General features: G+C 42.6%; 1 protein-coding gene across 1 annotated transcript in view; it reads right to left on the minus strand.

Annotated features, from left to right (window-relative positions):
- The window catches only part of grhl3 (grainyhead-like transcription factor 3), a 31196-nt gene that overhangs the window by 1258 nt on the left and 14631 nt on the right, over positions 1-15307 (minus strand). The window contains exons 4-17 of the mRNA XM_056394280.1: positions 8121-8232; positions 6335-6509; positions 6166-6227; positions 5055-5325; positions 4714-4953; positions 3987-4098; positions 3733-3827; positions 3143-3301; positions 2950-3025; positions 2695-2819; positions 1731-1756; positions 1531-1616; positions 1346-1431; positions 1108-1172 (exon numbers count right to left, since the gene is read on the minus strand). Of these exons, the coding sequence (XP_056250255.1) occupies positions 1108-1172; positions 1346-1431; positions 1531-1616; positions 1731-1756; positions 2695-2819; positions 2950-3025; positions 3143-3301; positions 3733-3827; positions 3987-4098; positions 4714-4953; positions 5055-5325; positions 6166-6227; positions 6335-6509; positions 8121-8137 (1595 nt within the window). The 5' untranslated portion in view covers positions 8138-8232. The remainder of the gene's footprint in view (positions 1-1107; positions 1173-1345; positions 1432-1530; positions 1617-1730; positions 1757-2694; positions 2820-2949; positions 3026-3142; positions 3302-3732; positions 3828-3986; positions 4099-4713; positions 4954-5054; positions 5326-6165; positions 6228-6334; positions 6510-8120; positions 8233-15307) is intronic.

Consider the following 15307-nt stretch of genomic DNA (forward strand, 5'->3'; position numbering starts at 1 on the left):
TAAATTGCTCTAAAGTGGGTTATGCTCTACTTTTCACTCAGGTTTCCTGCTAGCGCAACATGTCATTTGTTTTAAAGGAAGCTTCTTGGGTACAAAAAAGAAAGAAAAAACAGAGTTATGGCATATCTCCTGCATCAGTAGGAGTAAATCAGGTCACTCTCTTCCTCCTCCCCAACACTGACGTGTAAGTCTTTACGACTCCAATGTCTGAGCTAACCTCATGCATTCTGCCTGCAGGGACGGGGCTGATTGAAGACAAGAGCAAAATAGGAGGGAGGGACCTGCAGGTAGAATGTAACCCAACCTGTTAGCTTAGCTGCTCCCCCTGCAGTGATAGCTGCCAGCAAGAAAGCAAGCAGGAAAATCACCCAAAGGTGTCGCAGCCTGTGTCAGGAGGGCCTTACTATTACCTTAAGATGCGACTCAAAGACATTTTAAGACATTTTTGAAACGCTTAAACTGTTACGATAATTAATTCCCAAGTAGATCTTTGTGAATCATCAATCACTGAGAGGAGGTGACCTTTTCATTACCACTGGAGTGCCTCCTTTTTGACCTAATATCTTTTGAGGAAATTAAACACAATCAGTTTCTTTTTTTTCTTTTTTTAAGAAGGGCACCAAAATGCAGCGCAGTAGAAGTGCACATCTTAACAGCTCATCGTGTGTTCAGCTAATGTTAATGTGACCACTCCCATTTTAATGGCACAACCTCCAGCTAGTGACTGGAAGCCTCTGAAACCTTTATCGAGCCAGATCTCTCTTTCTGATGAGATGATGTTATGAAAGCATAAATAAGTACAACAATCGCCCCGTGACTCATCTGTAGGACTTTTGAAATGTTTTTATCCTCCTTCAGTCATCTGTCTTTCTGTTTTCGGAGGAGCTGCAATTAACACATTCCAGCAGGCCAAGCCAAGTAACCTACCAACCCGGTTTGTCAACATGAGCTTCCTTAAAGGAGGATGAGATTAAAAACACAACTTAAACCCTGAATTAATGCTCATCGTCTGTCTCAAACGCACGCCTTTAACTAATCTTGCGTGTTAAGCCAGTCGTATAATAGCAGTGCATTAGTCATATCAAAAGAAAGAATAAGATAACTCACCCTCTCTTGCATTTTTTGTAGATTTTCCCAATGGTGTCTTTTTGCATACCGTACTTTTCTGAAATCTGAGGAAGGAAAGGAATATGAGATGACAGTTAGCATCAAATCCCGCTGAAAGAAAGCCGATCCACTTGACGGATGACACATGGTAAAGTTAATGCTATGTCAGCGTGATGTGCAAGTATGCGTTTGTTGAATTCGGGTCAGATAAATCGCCGTGTGGTCGTATGGTACTTACGGCTTCTCGTAGGCCTGACAGTGTTGGCGTGCTGAGCATGAGCGCATCGAACACCTCCTCTGCGCCTGTCCTCACGTACAGCAGAACTAAAAGGAAGAAGGAAAAGAAAGACATTTTTAGATGACCGAGGCTCACCGGCTCATTATTGATGATTATTATCATTAGACTTTTAGTTTTCTATCTACCTCTCTGGGGATCTTCTCTGCGGGCTTGCTTGCTGGGCGGTGAGCTGCTCTGATCTCTGTCTGGGTACAACCTCTTCAGAGAACTCCTGACAGACACAAAAGAAAAGATTCACATTAAACAAATGCAGCCACTGTGTGTCTATTCGAAACCAACCGATCGTGATGGACAGCTGTTAACACTGTTTACTATCTATGCTTACCTGTCGGTCTCGTCCATGGGAGCGGCCTAGAGAGATAGAGAGAAACAAGAGTGGAGACCAGAGATCTGATTAGACACAACGTCACTGATAAAGGCATTGCTTAATGTCCCCCTTCCCAGCATTATCTGAGCCTAACACCTTCTAAAAAAAAAAAAAGAAAAGAAAAAGGAATGTTATCATTACTTTAAGACCGCATTTCCCATAACCTCTAACAGAGCCACGTAAGCGTGGGCACTGATGGAGAGACGCAGATAGGACCATCCTGCACTTTATCGCACCGGCCAATCAAAGACATTTTTCTGCCTTTGTCATTCAATACAGACTGTGGGGCGCTGCAGTGTAAAGTCATATTGTAATTGCTAGTTTCTTATTTTCATATTCTCTCTTTCCTTCTTTTTGTATCATCTCTTTGCTTCTACACACACACACACACACACAAACACACACACCCCTCTACACTCCATACTGTGGGAAAACTGGCCTGTCTGAACAGCACACTCCCCTCACTGTTTTTGCAAGTGTGTATGAGTGAAAGAAACAGAGAGCATGAGGGTGGTGCACGCTGAATGTCCGGTGTCTGTGTGCCTGTGAGTCTGAGCGCTGCAGCACCAGGTGTGTGTGTGTGTGTGTGTGTACTTTGTGTGTAAGCCCCTATAGCTTAAATCTCCCTGTCAGCAGCTGTAGCGGCTTGTACTGGTGCCTGGTTTCGACTCCAATTAGCTCATCTGATGTCAAGTCGGTGCTTCACCTCACTTTCGCTGACACCATCTCCTCCTCCCCTTTCCCAACTACATACTTTCCCACAGTTTTTTCCCAAACTCTCTCGTGCCTGTCTCTATTGCCTGCAGGGACACGGGGGGCGTGAGGGGGGGTGTTTCTGGAACACTCAACACAGGAGGAGAGGAGAGGAAAAGGTGGCAGAAAGGTGTCTGTAATAATAAAGTTTAGTGAAAGGGCGACCTACCATGCGCTGCAAGCTGGAGAGGTGTGTTTCTGGAATAAAGAGAACTGGCTGGGTGACGTGGTCATCCAGGGTCTGGAAGAGGGTACATTCACTGCCCATGGAGCTGCTCACTAAAGACTTGTTGGCTGGAAATAAAGCAGGAATGTCCACAATATTAGAATACACTCTCTTGGATAGTGTAATTATATATATATTTTTTTTTTTTCAACAAAGTTTCAAAAACAGTTTCAAAAGCCATTTATTTGCAATACTCACTGTTGGCATCATTAGCATTCTTTCCCCTCCTCTTGCTCCTCTTCCTCTCCTCATCGCGCATCTTCCTCTCTGCACCCTGAGGACAACACACGCACATTCGCATGGTTACGACGATGACTTTCACTCGGCGGATGCCACAGTTGAATCAGTGTATCAGACAGGTAAATGAAGTGAAATGACACCAGTGACGTACCTTATCACAGAAAATCTTGACCTGGCAAGCCGCTCTGTGCAAGAGCTGGTTGCTTCCTGAGCTGAAGTCGTAAGTGTCGATCTGGAGGTTCAGGGGCAGGCCTTTCACTCCCTTCTGAGAGGAGAAGTCTGTGCTCAGGGAGTTGATGCCGATGTACACCTTGGGAAGAAGAAAAGAGGGTATTTTAAACACATCATGTTGGCATCAGGTCATTTAAATTTAAATTCATTTAAATGTTTAATATTAAAGCACAATCTTAGGCCTCTCTATCTTATCCTCATTCTCTCCGTCCTGCATACACTGTCCCCTCTCTTCCTGCTTCCAGCAGGTTTGGTGGCCCCACCCCAGCGCCTTTGGGCCACAGAGAAGCTGTCGGGGCTCTCACCTCTCGCTGTGGTGAAAGGAGCCTCGGGGCCAAACGCATATCTGGGATTCCTCCCCTCCCTCCTCAGCCACTCCTTCTCTCTCCACCTCCCTTCTCTACCTTTCCTCTCTTTTCCTCTAAATCTTCCACCTGTTCTGCTACTTCTCTCTTCAGAGACCTGGCCTGCTTGTCAATCACTGTGTTTGATATTGGGGTGTGTTTTTACCTTGGCTTCTTCATTGGGGTTCCACACAAAGGAGAGAGCGTTGAAAGCCACCTCCTCTACGTTGCTAATGCCGCTGAACACTTCTTTGTAGTCCGCTATAAAAGAAAAATATTTAGGTTTCTAATCAGATCAGGAATGACTGGTTAATTCTCTTATGTAACACATAACAGAAGACTAAGGAACTGTGCTTGGTGTAAGGGTCTGTACAGGTGTACAGTGACTTTAAAGTGTGTTTTCATGTGAGATGAACATACCAATGTCAATGACCCTCTGCTTGACGGTTGGCTGCCGCGCATGCCAGTGATTCCAAAAGCGGAGCTGCATTTCTGGGGTCTTGTCATTCTCAAACACGGCCATCACTACAGTCTGGAGTGGAGAGAGAAAGGTTGAGAGAAAAGCAGAGAATTAGGTGCGTTTGTCGAACTGAATGTGATTCTTTACACCTGCCTACGTCTCTCAGAATGACCAACTCTCCTTTAAAAGCCACCGTGTTTCATTCATCACTCCAAATCCCCCTTTTCTCTTCACACTGTCATCAGTTATTTGCAGTGAGCTGGTGTGTGTTTGTGTATATTCTTATCCTCCGCTTGCGGTTGACAAAGAAACAGGTTGTCGCTTATGTTTTTAAAATCACACCACACCTTCTCCCTCTCCTTGTCCACTCCTCTCTTCTTTTTTTTTCCTCTCTGGGCTGCACTCTGGCCTCATTATGCCACCATATGAATAAATTACACAGGGCAGGACACTGTAATTTTAATGGTACCTGCCCAGTGTGCAGGGTGTCAGCAGGGGATTAATCACAGAGGAGCTGGCTCCAAGGGAGGGACAGATATCTGGGAAGGGTTGATTTGTGGCATGCAAAGAATTTATGTATTCATGAGCACAAGCCTGTAAAAAGAAATCCTGAGGGGAATGCCACTTGGAACATTTTTTTTTTTTTTAAATGAATAAAGATTAAAATAATGTGTCTCCATGACTCACTTTGACTTTGGTGGCAGTGATGCAGGCGCTGCTGTCCACTCCCTGGAGAGTGATGGGGTAGAACTGTCCCTTGTTCAGGTAGACCATGGGCAGCTCGCTGGACTTGTAAGCGGAAGCCAGGGGGGCTCCCAGAGAAAACTGGAACTCACTCCTGAATCTCTCTGGTGGGGAGCCAGTGTAGGAGCCAGAGTAGGCGGGGCTGGACTGGTCGTCGGGGAAGGGATCGCTGTAGGGAAGAGTCTGACATCCACACAAGGAAATGTGTTAATAAATGAAAGAGGGAAAAGCCCAAAGATGGACGAGCTGCACAGCTGCTGCTTTCGGATTATCACAATGCTTACCTCATTGCTGGGGTCAGGGAACGCACCGGGCTCTGGCCACTTCTGCAGCAGGGAGTCAAAGATGATATTGAGCTCCTGTTTGTCATAAGGTTCTGTCACCACGCTGGTAAGGGTGGTGTAGGTGTCTGAGGGAACAGAGATGGGCATGGAGGTCTGCTGCTTTGATCCCAAAACTTCCTGGGGATGGCTTGTGGGAATGCTCTCAGAGAGAATCTTCATGACGTTGGCGGACGCCTCCATCGAAACAAGTTCACTGGTATTGGTTGGAGTCCTGCCGGGGTGGGGGGGGGGGGGGAGTATGAGGAAAGGAGGAAGCCACCTTTGTGAGGTCACCGTTACTCTGCAATACCCTCAACATAGCAAGGAAACAAGCAGCCTTAAAGTGGTTTGCTGTAGTGTGTCTTAAACATTACGGAAGCCCGCAGACAGCCTGCGCAAACATACAACAGTCAGTAAAAGCACTTCAGCCCTCTGCACACAGAGCTACTGCGAGGTGAGATCGCAGAAAGACAGGGTCTGAGTCTGGGTGGGAACTATTTGTCTCTTAATCCAGCTTTTTTTCTTCCCTGTGTTTGAGTTTCTCTGTTAGAAATGTTTGAGGGGACAACACTGCGCCCCAACAATGGCCATTTCTCACCCGCGTTAAGAAGACGTAGTAATAGGGAGCTCAGTGAAAACAACCGTCCGCCTGTTGTGAAACTCTTTAAGCAAGTCAGAGATGATGATAGAGGGAGGATAGATGGATGGAAGGACTGGAGAGGAGGACAATAATCCTTCTAACTGTGTTTGACTTGGGGATTACCTGCTCACCTGTTAATGACCTCCCACAGCCCTGCCTTTCTCTTTCTGTTATTGACACTCTCTCTAATATGTTTAATTCAGTCATAACAGGGGATAAATAGGAAGACATTTCATTTCCAAATCATGCAGCTGCTCCTAGAAACAACTGCAGGAGATCACTTCGACTTTTTAAATGATCTATCATCTTTTGTTTTTATATTTTCTGTGCACTCTACTCGGTAAAAACGCGTAAAGCACATTGAAGACGGAGTTATATAAACAATCACAGCTACTGGGTGAACAGATGGACTGTGTGTCTGGGAGTTCTTACCTGTCCATTTTGTAGATGTTAGCGCCACGGTTGCAGGCAGCAGCCTTCTGATCTTTCTGGCTCTGAAAGAAAGAAAAACATAATCAAGAAGCGATCAAAGATATTCAAATTTTGTCCTCTAATATAATTCACTGTGGTTTCCCACTGGCACTGAGTCCACATTTTCTACCTTGCACTGTTCATAAAGCATGGTTAACGCCGCCAGGTCGTCTCCTGGATGGAGTCTGGGTTTGGAGTGGTTCTGCTCGGGGACAGGGCCCTCCAGGTAGGACCAGGAGTCCATGATGTAATTTGTGTAATGGTTATAGTTGAAGTTCTCACCATGAAAAACCAGTCCCAGAGTCCTGCAGAGAGGAGAACAGAGTTGGAAGTGATTAATTGAACAGACAGATTGATCGACGTATTGAAAATATTCATAAAAAGCAAAAAATAAAAGGTAAAAATTTAGAATTACATACTTTCACATGTTTATGTTTATGTTTATTTGACAAAGCGAGAGCAAGCTGTGGTACCACAGCCTCGGAGCACTGTACATACTTGCCCCTGAGCGGGAAGGGTTTCGATTGCAAAACCACAAAGCTGAGTAACATCCCTCAGGAGCAGCGGTGTCAAAAAAAGTTTAGAAAGCCAAGGGCCACCCACCAACACCACCAACACACATGCACATATACAGATCTGATGACTGGTGGTTTGCAGTGTTGTGAAAGAAAAACACGCTACATTCCTAAATGTTGTAAAAGCTTTCTTATTTGCATAGATCTTAAAAGACGTGATGAGATTTTCTTACTAAGTAAACAGAAACCCGCAACCGTCACTGAGGTCGGCTCTGGTTTTCAATATCACTTGTAAAGAAAAAAATAAAAGGGATTGTGAGGATTGGATTTGTTTGGAGAGTCTTGCGGTGATATTGGATTGTAAATATCCTGTCTACTGGGATAAACCCCCTTTTGAGTTTGTCTGAAGTAGCTGATGAACAAACAGTGAGTTTGCTCTGGTTAAACAGTTAATTAAATGTGCTGACAGGAGGGTAAGACCACAGGTGTTCACAAGGAAAGCTTAAAAGAGAAATCAAAGGATTTCTCACCAGGATTAATGAAAGGTACTGAACGCATATTGACACAGCGCCTCGAAAAACTAGAAATACAGCGTTTGAGCTTTGGAATAATGCACATTTTAACTTTTGTTTTGATGCTAAATTATATCCTAAATTGTGATATTTCAGCTACATTACAAATACTAAAACAAAACCCATACACCTGCTCTAAGATGCACCTGTCTCCCCCCCTCACACTCAGCAGCCTCAGAAAAAAAGAAAAACTGAACACCACACAACTCCATTAGTCATTCTGCATTTCCCACTAAAACTAGTAAAAGTGGGGATGTTTTCACACAGATACGGGGGATTGGAGGGGGGCTTGTGTCTAAGGTTTCGCCATTATGTAATTTAATGCATTACATGCTGCCATTGCATTTTGTGTCTGTCCAACACCTCAAGAGGAGATTCTTATTTCCCGGGCTCCTTTTGTGCTCTGTGGCCCCTAGGTGAGTGACAACACAAGCTGAAACAGACCTGCCACAACCCCAGACTCGTGTTTGTGTGTGTGTGTGTGTGTGTGTGTGTGTGTGTGTCTGTGTGTGTGTGTGTGTCTGTGTGTGTGTGTGTGTGTGTGTGTGTGTGTATGTGTGTGTTAAAACTATCCATATCAGTTACCCTTGCAAAACACCCCTTTCTTAAAACAGGGATCTTTCACATGGGGGTCCCATTGCAAATAGAAACAAGAGAGGGGTTTATATCTTGCCCAGACTACAATCTAACTTAAACATTTTACTGTTTCTCACCAAGTTTAAACCAAACGTTTTTTACCTTAACCGATGAACAGACAATCTTGATGAAGCACAATTTTAGACCAAAACGAACGACGAACGAAAAAGAAAATAATCCCCACAGAACTTACTCAGTCTCTTTGGTCATGTCTCCAGTCCAAGTCTGCTGGAATAGATTCCTTTAAATTCAACTCTTCACTGTTTCTATGTGGTTTGTCTCTCTGCGCCGGCGAGTCTATCAGTCTATCAGAGAGAGAAGCAGTGAGACACACGCAGATGAGTCAAGTGTTGTGATTCCCTCTGAACGCAGCCCAGATTTATTTCATTCCAGCACAGAGTTTCCCTCTCTCTCCTGATTGGCTGAGAGCTGAGAAACAGGTGTCTGATAGGACAGGTGTAGGATTATTAACTCTTCCTGGGCTGGAGAGAAACTGGCTTGCATGTGTATGAGTGTGTGCAGCAAAAAGAGAGCACTTTGCAAGACAATCCAAGGCAGGAGTGTTTTGAATCTCATTATCGCTCTGGATAAAAGAGTGAGATTGGGGATCCCGGAGGTGTGAACGGTTTGGTAATGAGTCTGAGAAAGGCAGGAGAGGTCTGGAACTTAGCTTTAACATGTTAATAGTTTTTCAGTATCATTTTTCACTTTCCCCCTGCATTTCCATGTCATACACAGGTTTTGGTCTCTTTATTTTCCTGGGGATCATAGATGTAAAAATGGATGCTTTACTGTTGTGGTTAAAACTGCTGAGGAGAAGCAGGTTTAAAGGAAGCTCATTGAAAATAAGATGCATTTTAGAGCCAAAGTAAAGTGGAAAAGTTTCACGATTTAAAACATTTAAACAGAAACATTTATTTATTTAGCAATTAAATTTTGAATAATTATAAGGTTTTGCTTTTTAGTCAATACAGCTTGACTGAGTGAACACAAATATATACTATAAGTATTAAAAGTACTCACAGAGTGGTCCATTTTAGAGGTTTGTATGATCACCTGCGTACTATATTGTTATTGTTATTGATGCATGTGCAGGTAATTTGATGCTAGATTTGGTCCTATTTAATATGGTGTTGTGCATTTTCATCTATAACAATAAATCTGAGTTTATGAAATGATGTTTGTTGAAAAAAAAAAAAAGAAAGAAAGAAAGAAAAATTTCTTTAGTAACTCAAAATCAAAATTCAGTGTTTCCCTGTAAAAATTAAAGTGGAATAAAAATCATAACATGGAAATAGTACAGCTCAAGGATCACAAAGTTGTACTTGAGTAAATACATTTACTGACTTTCTTCCAATGCAATACTAACATTAAAGTATGATCAACAAAAGGACAAGTGGAATGTTCACTTTCACAACAACTTAACAGTGAAACACACACACACACACACACACACACACACACACACACCTCCTGACAAGTAAGACCAAAGCTCATGGCTTGTGCTACCAGGAATCCAAAAGCAGCGATCCCTGTAAAGTCTTCATGTCACTCATGGATATTATCTTCCACCCACACACTCTTATACACACGCGCACGCACACACAAACACACACAGAGAGAGAGAGAGAGAGAGAGAGAGCGAGCAAGCGAGAGAGAGAGAGAGAGAGAGAGAGTGAGAGAGAGAGAGAGAGAGTAATGTGCGTGTGTATAATTGTATGTAGCTGTTTATCTGTGCATTCGTGTGTGTGAACACCTCTTGCGGCTGACACCTGAGGGAATCTGGTGTGGTAACAGAAAAGAGTGCATGTTGTGCAGCTTGCCCATACACTCGCACACACACCTCCACCCCACAGAATGACACACACACACACACACACACACACACACACACACACACACACACACACACACACACACACACACACACACACACACACACACACACACACACACACACACACACACACATTTATACACAAAGCCCTGAGGGCAAATTGGCTTCAAGTCAGAAGAGAAAGAGAAAGAAAGAATACTTTCTGTGTACGACACACCTTCACATCACTCCACGGTATACGTCTGAAAAGGCATCTACTTAATTAAACTTAATTAAAGTAACTCAAGCTAAAGTTTCATCTTCTACACCCGAGCTTCTCGAACGCAGCTGACTAAAATGGATTTGTTTCATGGCCCAGGATCCCAGTACATATTATGCTTTACCATATATCCCATTCAGACATAGAGTATAAACTGTAGAAGCACAGAGGGAAAAAAGGATGGAGGTAACATGGGTATGTGTCCATGAGCCTCTCCTTCACTTTTCATCAGCTCGTTGAGGGTGTGAACGGCTTCCCTCGCCTATAGTTTCTTTTTCTCTTCTCACCCTGTCTTCCTTATATTTTCTCTGTCAGTATCTCATTAGTGCTGTGAAATTAACACATCAAAATGTTAAACTCTTTAATCCTCACTTCAGCCTCTCTTTCTCTCTCTCTCTGTCTCTCTGTTTCTCTCTGTAGTTCAGCCACAGGAAATATCCTGAAAGGATCACACCCACATCTAAACACCAACTATTCTTACACTTAATCCTCTGAAACACTTGACATTGACATTTGTGATATTGTTCAACACAATAACTTATTTGCAGTTCTAAAATGTGCAATGATGAATAAAGAGCAACCGCAACTTGATTGTAAAATCAAAATCAAATCAAACAGGAATAGCCAGTTGTAAATTTATAATTAATCTAATGTAATATGATAACACTCATATAAATATATATATGTAAAGTTAATGATGAATGAGACACACTAAAAAAGGTAAAATTACGGTTTATTTACCTAATAATTTCCTAACAATTTGACTATGGAACTTGGTACTACTTATAGAGGAAGTGGGGAAAATGTTTTATTTGGTCAATTTATTGCTACTGCGAGTGCCAGCTGAACAAGAAAAATCCGATGATTCAGTTTACAGAACACAAAGAAACATCCAGAATATGAGGTTTTCTTTTTTTTTTCCCACGGTTACATGAGGAATTTAAATGATCGTAGATGTACATGTATATCATTAGATATATGTAGGAATACAAGGAAGTCAAGTTTCTGTTCTGTTTCTTGGTTTCCAAAATTTACTTGGAAAAAAATCTCTCTATCGCCTTCAGGAAAAAAAAAAAAGTAGCTTTGCACAAACCCTGACAGTAGCACAAGTAAAGTTCAATCAAACATCCTCAAAGTCTTTTGTTTGCTGTCGTACTTTCATGTCTAATTGGGTAAAAGTGTCAATGGCCCCATAGAGACCTCTGGCCCGAACTGATAAGCAAGGGAAAAGATGTGGAAACGGAAGATGGATGGATGTCACCAGATCTTCAAACGACTGCCTTTCACGCCTTGAAACTCACCTATGGAGTAAGAAACCAAGACTCAACTGTCTTGGTGCTTTGGTCTGTGGTGTGCGTGCTCATGTGCGCCTGCACCCATGCATGGCACCATACAAACAGACGTCAGTGCTGGCTCTACGCACCAGTGCTGCTGAGAAGGGACTCTTTCATCACCTCTCTCCTCCCACGTTATACATCTCTCTCTCTCTCTCTGTGTCTCTCTCTCTCATTTTCCTGTCTCCCACTTACTCTTCCTTTCACCTGGGTTTCCTGCTCCTCCTTTCCCATACGACTGTTTGTCCAATAATCATATCCTGCTCCGACTGCTTGACAACACATTCAACACAAGATGTCAGAATCATGCAAATTCCAACTCTTAAACCGCGGCGTAGGAGTCAAGAGAGGTGAAGAAATTAATAAAAGTAGCAGCCAATTCTTTTATTCTTTGGCTGATCCCGCTTATCATTTCAATGCACCATACATATCTCTCCATCTCTTTCTCTTTCTATCTCTCCATCTGCTCTAATGCCTGGTTTGTCATGGAGGAATGTGTGCTGAGGGTTGACAGAGATATAAGCAGCCCGGGGCGTGTTGCTCTGCTGCTCAGACTGGGAAACCAGTGTGAGTGGTGCACCTGTTACCGCGAAGCCCCGACATGTTTACTTCAACTGCACTGCTTCTCCTTTAACACCAAACGCTGCTTCTTTTTTAATAACTTGGGTTTTCTACCTTTACCCAACGTGTACCGATATAAATTCAGTCCAATTGAGAATAGCCAATAAATGACATAATCGAATGTTTCTGAAAGTGCTCAAAATATAATAACTCAACAGTATGAAGGGTATAGCTTTCCTTCTCTGTCTAAATATTGTCTCTTCCTTGCTTTTTCAGTATCTCCTCCGGATCTTATCACTGCATTGCACGCCGTCTGTCCTGTACGTAAGGATGGACCATCAGAGCCTGTTTGGAAACTATGACATCAGCCCGATCACCTGTACTTCTGAAGAGCCTCAGACTTCAAATCTGTACTTTCCTAACAGTGATGCTAAACCCCCCCCCCCCAAAAAAAAAAAATCATTAAAATACTGAACTTATAATGTATCTGAAATGTCATTTTACACGGCATGGTAACTTTCTTTAGCCAACTTTAACAATTATTTTTCAGAAAATTAGCTTGTTCGCTCATCAAGGTCCAAACATCTCTTCTCAATTCAAGTCGCATGATAAGCGGTGACAGCAGTGAAAGATTTCTGTTGTAAAATAGCTTTTTGGCATTTACATAAGCCAGAATCTGCTGTTTATTTGTACATTATTGTTGGCAGAACAGTTTTTAAGAAGGAAGAAACGCACACACAGATCAGTAAACCATCAGGCTCCTGTTTGTTAAATGAAGGTAAGAACCAGATCTTAGGAGCCGTTCATATCTCCCAGCATCAGTTATTACTTTATATTGCAGGTACTAGTATTTACTCCAGGACTTTACTTGCTGTATGCACAATACTGTTCAAAGGTACCTGTTTGTTACTTGAGTTATTTCTACTTCACTACTCTTATTGTACTTTTCACTCCACTACAATTATATGACAGGTGGAGTTGGTGGTTATTTCTCAGATTACACAAAACATATGATCAGCAACATGATGTATTGGTCAGTGAAAATTAAATCTCCATCTTCTCAAGTTATTTTGGTCCCTAAAGTCTTATTTTCTCCAAAGAATTCCATTCAAATCAACTGCAAGCTGCATTTTTCTCTTTCCTGTTTCAACATTCGAATGTTCATTTCAGCTGATGTTAGTGGATTTGGTGCTGGGCAGAGAAAGAGTGTGCGTGCATGTGTGTTTGATACTAAAATCAGAACGTTTTTTAAATGCTTTGTTGTCCTTTGAGCTCTATGTGCAGTTAGTTTACTGATGTGTGTGTTTAAGTGATTCGTTGACCTCGGCCAGGTGCTCTGACCTCCTCAGACTTGTGATACTGAGGTGAGTGGGGAGACCCTTTTATCAAAATCCTGCTGTCACTTTGTTTGGCTTGGACTAGAGAGGCTCCAAGAGTCTGGAAAGACTCTCTAGCCCCCCACCTCAACTGCCCCAGTCCTTTCTACTATTCCACCCACCAGCCAGCAGCAGCCACTCCCAGAAACTCCACATTGCCCCAAGTGAGGGATGAGGACTCGGGGGAGAAGGGGGGTGGGGTGGGGAGGAGGGGGGTGTAAGAATACGGGCCAGAAAGGGTAAGATTAAGGGCTGAGGAGGTGTCAGTAAGAAAAGGATGGGGCAGGTAATGAAAATGGGAAGCTGACGGGAGAAAACAGCAGAGTTTTGGAGCTCTACGACCACTTCAGAGTTTCAGCACTCAGGCATTTGCACATTAGCTATTGGAGGTTAGGACACTAATCGCCTGGGGCAGGGGCAACTGCAGAGAAGAATATGGTGCTTGCATTGCTCAACGAGAGTACATTACTCTGAGCGCTACTCGAAGGCAACTGTGGTGCAACAAGGGGACTTTACAGGCAACAAAATAAGGAGCCTCATTTCCTGCAATATCATGAAATGAGCACAAAGCACTTTATGGTGTTAAAGATGGCATTTGCCTTCAACTGATAATCCATGTATGAATCCTATCAATACAAGAACATTTCTAAAGACAGTGAAATTTTTATTTTAAGGTGAAGAAAAAAAACAACATTTTAACCATAACAGAAGTCCGTTCAAAATCACCCAATACTTTTATTTGCTCAACCTAAACCAGAATCTATGTTACCTAAAATCAATCAAACAGTAACCTAATGTGTTTACTGGCCAAGAATTGGCCAAGATATCACATATATGGAAATGCATGTCAGGTTGCACCACCTTTTAAGAAAACAAGACTTGCATTCTGTCCAAGAAAATGTACAATGCCGGAGCTTTTAAACTTCTGCCTGAAAGAAGTTGCTCAACAGAGGTCACAGAGTGACACAGGTGGAATCTGGATAAAAGAAAAGTCCACATGCATAAGATCTTTTGATGATTTCCTCTTTGATTATTCCATTTAATTAACTTTATATTACTCCTGCTTCATTACCCACTGTCCTTCAAAAGTATTGCATGTTGTCTCTACAGTGACACAGGCATGTAGGCCCGTTCCGGGCATGTCGATAAGAACTGTTTGTTTAAGGTAGTGGAAAGTGTGCTGGTATATGTAGTCTGTGTTGTGTTTGTATGCACTCATTCCTCTTTCACTTCTGTCTCAGACTATGCTTTTGTCTTTGGAGCATTGGTATGAACACAACTGAAAAATGGAATGACACACACACTGTTGATGAACACACACACTCACATGTACATCTACAATTAAGCACATACACAATTTTTGCTCTCTTTTATGAGAAGTCCCCAAGAACACACACATGCACGGCAACAGATACACACACACAAACAAACAAAGGTCACAGATGCAGACAGGCGATAATCTAGTCTGTCACATATCTGCATCATCTTACAGTTCTCTCCACTCTGCCATGTCGACTAACACACCAAAAATAAAGTAACACCAATCAAATCACTATCTGATATTTGGAAATGGAGAATAGAGAAACGAAATATTAGAGCTGTGAGTTTATCTAAATTTCTAATGAAGACCGCAGCAGGTTGACACGAGATTGCACCTCACACCTAGGCTGTTACAAACACACACACACACACACACACACACACACACACACACACACACACGCACAATTTATAGTGTCTAGGCCACTGATTGTGGTCCCACCCAAACTGAGAGTGAGTACCGGGCTTATCTCCATAACAGGTTTCATTCTGGACCTTCAGGCCAGAGAACCTCATTTTATGGTTCGTTTCTGGAGGACACTCTCATCTGCAGCAACTAATGAATACTTAGAAATGTGCATAATTGCACTTTGAACTGAGTTGCAGAAAGGCAGAAGGGCCTATATCGTTTACATGACATTAATGTTAATCACATATCATAATTAATACACTATCTACTGTTTAAAATAGCTT

Source organism: Seriola aureovittata, chromosome 13 (genome assembly GCF_021018895.1).
Source record: "Seriola aureovittata isolate HTS-2021-v1 ecotype China chromosome 13, ASM2101889v1, whole genome shotgun sequence".
In the NCBI taxonomy this organism is placed as follows: Eukaryota; Metazoa; Chordata; class Actinopteri; order Carangiformes; family Carangidae; genus Seriola; species Seriola aureovittata.